General features: G+C 53.4%; 1 protein-coding gene across 1 annotated transcript; it reads left to right on the forward strand.

Moving 5' to 3' along the window:
• The first annotated feature begins 4021 nt into the window (after positions 1-4021).
• On the forward strand, positions 4022-5998 carry LOC122369181. The gene is made up of 3 exons (XM_043343699.1): positions 4022-5104; positions 5288-5684; positions 5973-5998. The coding sequence occupies exons 1-3, from the start codon at positions 4076-4078 to the stop codon at positions 5996-5998; spliced, it is 1452 nt and encodes a 483-aa protein (XP_043199634.1). The 5' UTR covers positions 4022-4075.

The following is a 5998-nucleotide window of genomic DNA, read 5'->3' on the forward strand; positions in this document are numbered from 1 at the left end:
GGCAGAGTCGCGGGGAAAGGCCTGTGGCACGCTCAGACGCGCTTCTGTGACGTCCGCATGCCGGGCCACTCGCGTTCCGTCCTACTCTTCCGGTTACCGGTAGCTCGTAGATAGCTGCTTGATTTCTGAGCATTATGTGTGGAGGGCGTTTGGTGGAAATGTATGATATTTAGAGAATGAATATGTGCTTACATGTTGTCACAGTCTTCTGCGTTAGAACGCTCCATAATGAAGGTTGTTTCTGGTTAACATTTCGAAAAGGTAATAAATCTATGAAATTATGTTGGTAGATTTCCGATTTCGATTCCTCCGGTTGGAGGGTCTCAAATACCTACATTACGAGCCCTCCCCCCGCCGAAAAGTTGGAGGGGCTCAGCCCCCGCTAGCCCCTCCAGCCGGTTCCCGGGAACCGCCCCTCTGGTTCCCGCGCCACTGCGGCAAGTCCAGTTCAAATACGTGTAGCACGCTGTGGCTGTCACCGTGACTGTTGTTCGCGTTGAACAACTTGCTTCCTTTAAACCAATGACGTCATTAAAGTTAGCCAATTATTGGCTATTGCAAACCTTTTTGGTTGGTAACACTCGCACTGCAAAATGCTAGCCAATGTGATCAAAATATGTACGACGACATTGACAACAATATCAATCCATTCCAAATTACTCGCTCTATTAACTTAAAAAGGTACTCAGCCAAACTGGTATATGTTCATGACGTAGTATGGAAGTATTGTGGTACTTCGTCGATAACAATTTGGGGGGGCAAAAAGATATGTTTGCACCCCCACCCTGGAAGATGGGGGGGCGCCGTGCCCCCGCTGCCCCCCCGCTTCCGCCGCCACTGGCAGATGCCCAAACTAGGGGTTGATGAGACATGGAGGAGCATTTGTTTTGTTAAACCAAGGCTGCAGATTCGATGGATTTTCGTTTAAGCTGTCATAGAAAGTGTGCTTCTCCTTGTTTGGGCGATGAACGTCTTTCATCAGAATTCAGAAAGCACGCAAAACAGCTGAACAGAACCGCCGTCTTCATAGAAAGATATGTGTTGTGTGTTCACCACCCAGTGAAGGTGCCCATGATGGTGAGTGAGATGCACCAAAAGCTGAACCAGCACTAGCCTGTGCCTGCAGGTCAGGAGTCTGAGCGACGGCTCCACCCGCCTACCTTTGCTCAGAAAATACATTGGTTCTCTTTCCCTTATTATTGCGACAGTTTTGGAATGATGTGCCACACTGAAAAAAAATTTACACTTGAACAAGGAAGTTTGCACCTTGCACCACCTGTTTGCCCCTTCGACCAGAAGCGTGGTCCGACACGCGATTGGCACCTCACGCCGGGCAGGTGCTATCTGTCTTCAGGCGCAACCGGGAGCTTCTGCGCGACACCCAGGAAAAGAAGCTCGGATAAGAGACGCGGCCTGCGCAGATCGCAGATCTACGCAGAGAACTCATTCTCCTGAAAGGTTAGAATAACGATGAAACTATATATTTACGTTGCACCTTATTTAGTTTATATTTACTTTCATTACAATTTTTTCCCCGTCAATTTTCACAAATGTCAGTGTAAAATCGCGCTAAATTGCAGGACAGGTAGGCAAGCAAGGTTTGCGACTTGCATTTGTGTCTGTTTATTTATCTAGGCTTTGACTGGGCTTCCGGCTGTTTTCACTCTCTTGCTCACATTTCATGCTCTTCCCCACACACATACCTACACCCCTTTCCCTTACACATCATTCACATAGATCATGCCTGTCCACAGATCCGGCATTTCATTTCCGCGTGAGAGCGCTGGAGGATGTTTACCGCGTCCTGGGCACGGCCAGCTGCCGCAGTACAGCGGACGCAGGCTCAGCGAGTCAGCAACAGGTGGTCCACACACTCGGCGACATGAAGGTGTCACTCATCAGCCAGTACAAGAAACCTTAGAAACCGTCGACGCCTTAGACTGGGCAACCAGGGCCAGTCATTGAATGGAGGCGCACCTGCACAGCCTCTTCGCCGCCTCTCCTCCGCCACCACTGCCTCTATGAGGGCCCTATGCACACATACTTTTGAGGTGCACAGTGCACCCCGGCCCAGTGCAGTGGGGCTCCGTGTTCAAAGACCTATATGTGGGATCATCTCACGCGAGCTTGGTCCAGCACAGAGGCCGCCCTGGAGTTTCTCAGAGACCTTTGTCGGCCCTCAGAGTGCTAGAGATCGGCATGCTTTTGTCTGAGGCGAAAAATGCTGCAAAAAAACGACTCCGGAACAATTGGGCTCTGAATAAGGCTTTAGAGGCCGGTTCGCCGGCCGTATGAGGTCTCAAACGACTGACTGGACCTCAGAGACGGAGAGACCCAGGCAACGTGGGCCGTAGGGCCCTCAGGGGTCCAAGGATAGGACTATGACCAATGTGGGGGGCCATGAGCCTAGTTAAATGTGGCTTTCGAAGATTGACGTGGCCCAGCAGAACCCTGCGTAAGATCCATAGAGACTGGTGTGGGACGTCGGGCCGACAAATGGGGTCTCTTAGTTTAATATTTCTTGTAGATCAGTAGCGAGAAATGAGCAAGCCGAGTAGCACATGCTTAGTGAGCTGATTGTGGGGAGGCGTACTGCTGACGACTATAACCGTCGGACTTCCTGCCATGTCCCCACTATATGCAATTCATGCTTCGTTTCGATCTTTAAAAAAAAACACAGAATGACGAAGTGGTTGGTCGCCAAAGGAGAGAGCGCAACACCAGAATACGGAACAAAGTCGATCGCATTCGAAAGTCTTCTTCTGATGAACGAGGTTGGCGTGATGATTTTTGCACACCATTTTTTCTAACCGAACTGTAGGTGTAGTGGTTTACCAATTAGACCGCAATCAGTCCAGCAGTTTTTTTTTAGACATGCAAGAAGCCTTTGCACATGTGCACAGTGCAAGCTCAATTTGATTTGAATGACCATTCCTTTCATTTGTCATTAACGACGTGGCGTGCTAACTTGAGGTTTACCCCACCCTGCCATGGAGTCGACCGACATGCACCATCGGCAAGGCATTCAACACCGCCACTGATTCAACACCCACGTGGATTTTTACAATTCTCCACCTATGGACTGAAGCCTATCGTGCCGATATGCTCGCTCATCTTCCATCGTCGCCCTGCCTGACGGTTTCGACGACCCGGGCTGTGGTCCCTGAGGTTCGCAACCCGTCTCGCTGGCCTGCCAGCAGGAGGCCTGGCGCTCGTCGCAGACTTCAGATTGAGGCTTCACTGGCCACACTGCTGGCACTGATACTGCACATCGCACAACTCTTTACATAGCAATTGAACACATGCCAGGCGTGATTTAAACAGCCTTTAATCTTTGGCGTTGATTCGTTGTGTGCCGTTGTTTTGTTCGCATGTGGCCATGTGGATAAGGCTACTGGGCAGTGGCCATAGCCTTATCCTTCTAGTTAAATTTACTATCTGGAAATAAATGTCACCATAAATGTGGGCACTGCCGTCTGCCGACTTCTGGTCCCATTCTAAATTCTTTCCATGCAACGCCCATAGGGCTAATGTAAAAATTTCAAAATCAAAGGGGGGCACGGTGCCCCGGTGCCCTCCCCGTTCTGCCGCCTATGTTCTCGGCAAAGTTACCAATGACTTGCAAAGTTTGAATGATTCACTGCATAATGTCAAGTCTTCTTGGCTCCTGCGAGATGTCGCTAGCGCGTTGATGAGGTTTAATATACAGGTCACTAGCGTCGAGCAATGAAACCCTAAATTACTTTCATGAAACCTACGCAACTAACGGATGGGGCTGCAGACAAAAGTACGCCAAAAGTAGGTCGTGACTTGGTCGTGTCGTGACGCACCAGCCGACGTCAGGCGGAGCGGGCACCTCGAGCTCTCCACGGTTCGTCGGAAGGTCATCTCAGGCTCAAAAGAAACGATATATACCATTCGAAAGCTTACGGTGAGCTGAATCCAAAAATGTATTTTTTATCAAAATCGATCGATGGCCTTTTTTGAAAATTGCGTTTTTCTAAAAACTTAATAAAAAGTGTTGGGTCTGGCGTGGAACACCGAGACTGACCGACTCGCTGTGACCGTGCCTGAGATGTTGTGTCCTCGCACCAGGAGTGAGCTTCTGTCCGCAGTGGCAAAGCCGTTTGACCCGTTGGGCCTGCTCACCCCGTGGCTCGTCAGAGGGAAGGCTCTGTTCCAGCGGACCTGGTCGGTGGAGCTGACGTGGGACGAGCCGCTGCCCGATGCGCTGCAAGCAGAGGTCGCCGCCTGGTGGCAAGATTCTGCCGGCAGCACAGTCTCCTTCCCGCGTGCTGCGATGATCGGTGAGACCAGTCTGGGCACGCAGTATCATGTCTTCTGTGATGCCTCCAAGACCGCCTACTGTGCCACTGTGTATGTCTCTCAGGGTGGGGAGTCACAGTTGTTGATCTGCAAGGGACGACTGGCGCCGATCAACCCGAGCCTGACTGTCCCCCGGCTCGAGCTGATGGCGGCGCTGACCGGGGCCCGACTTATGGCCTTCGTGACTGAGTCACTGTGTCTGTCAGCACCCAGTGTGACGTACTGGACTGATTCGACAGATGTCTTGTGTTGGATCAAGAGTGACAAACTGTTCCGCGTGTTTGTTCACAACCGTGTGACTGCCATCAGAGAGCTGACCGATCCTGACCGCTGGCGGTTTGTCCGGGGGCTTGAGAACCCAGCCGACCTGGGTACGAGGGGCATCACCCTGTCTCAGCTCGCAGAGTCTGCGAAGTGGTGGAACGGCCCGCCGTTACTCGTGACCTCTGACCTGCCTCCTCAGCCAGACCCGGTGGAGACGGTGAGCCCTGAGGCCGACGTGGAGGAGAGGAGGGTGGCTCCTGTGACTCGTAGCCACCCTGTGATGCAGAACGTGCCGTCGGTAGAGACTGCTGATGACGCGTTCCAGGCCACCGATTTCTCAGATCTTGGAGCCGCCGTGAACAGGATCGCGTGGCTGAAGAGGTTCGTCCACAACGCCCGGAGTCCTGAGACTGAGCGGCAGTCCGGACCGCTGTCTCCAGAGGAGAGGAGAGAGGCGCTCGTGTATTGGATCCGGGAGGCCCAGCGGCGCGCCTTCCCGGAGGAGCTGCGTGCGGTGAGAAACGGGACTCTGCTGCCGGTGAGTTCCCCGTTAGCCAAGTGTGTCCTGTGCATCAGCGATGATGGACTGTTGTGTTCCGTGCCAAGGACCAATGAGCCGCCGCTGATCGTTCTCCCGGAGTGGGCACATATCACTGTGCTGATCGTTGACGAGGCGCATCGCCGCTGTTTTCACCAGGGAACGAGAGTGACGCTCGCGCTCCTGTCGGGCGAGTACTTCATCCGCAGGAGGACGGTGCGCCGAGTGCTGGGGACCTGCTTCAGGTGCCGGCGGTACAGAGGACTGCCCTACCGAGCTGCGGACGGCCGTCTGCCTGCATTCAGGTCAGAAGTCTCGCGCCCATTCTCCAAGGTGGGAATCGATTACTTTGGCCCTCTGTATGTGGATAGAGACACCAAAGTGTGGGCGCTGCTGATTACCTGCGCTTCGTCTCGTGCCGTACACCTGGAACTGGTGCGGTCTCAGAGTGCCGCTGATCTCACCCTGGCGCTCAGGCGTTTCATGGCCCTGCGAGGAACGCCCAGTCTGATTGTCAGTGACAATGCCCGTACTTTCCGTGCTCTCGTCAGCCGCGGTCAGTCAAGTGGCGCTTCATCCCCGAGGCCGCCCCGTGGTGGGGCGGGTTCTGGGAACGGCTCGTCGGTGTGACCAAGAGCGCCCTGAAGATTACGTTGCACCAGTGCCACCTGTCGTATGATGAACTGGCTGTGACGCTGTATGAACTTGCGTTTCATCTCAACCTGAGGCCCCTGACCCCTGGTGATGGAGATGATCTACTTACCCCGGCTCACCTGTTGTTTGGGGTTACCACCATCTCCGGTGTGGTCTGTCCCAGTCTTGACTCTGACTCCCATGTGGGCAGGACCTGGCGTAACCGGCGCCGTGTGA

The sequence above is a fragment of the Amphibalanus amphitrite genome, unplaced genomic scaffold, assembly GCF_019059575.1.
Source record: "Amphibalanus amphitrite isolate SeventyFive unplaced genomic scaffold, NRLGWU_Aamphi_draft 001013F_arrow, whole genome shotgun sequence".
In the NCBI taxonomy this organism is placed as follows: domain Eukaryota; kingdom Metazoa; phylum Arthropoda; class Thecostraca; order Balanomorpha; family Balanidae; genus Amphibalanus; species Amphibalanus amphitrite.

Coding starts and splice junctions, on each gene's coding strand:
- LOC122369181 (XM_043343699.1), top strand. CDS start 4,076: ATGTTGTGTCCTCGCACCAGGAGTGAGCTTCTGTCCGCAGTGGCAAAG. Junction 5,105..5,287: donor TCCCGGAGGAGCTGCGTGCG/GTGAGAAACGGG, acceptor TGTTTTCACCAG/GGAACGAGAGTGACGCTCGC. Junction 5,685..5,972: donor CCGTGCTCTCGTCAGCCGCG/GTCAGTCAAGTG, acceptor CCATGTGGGCAG/GACCTGGCGTAACCGGCGCC.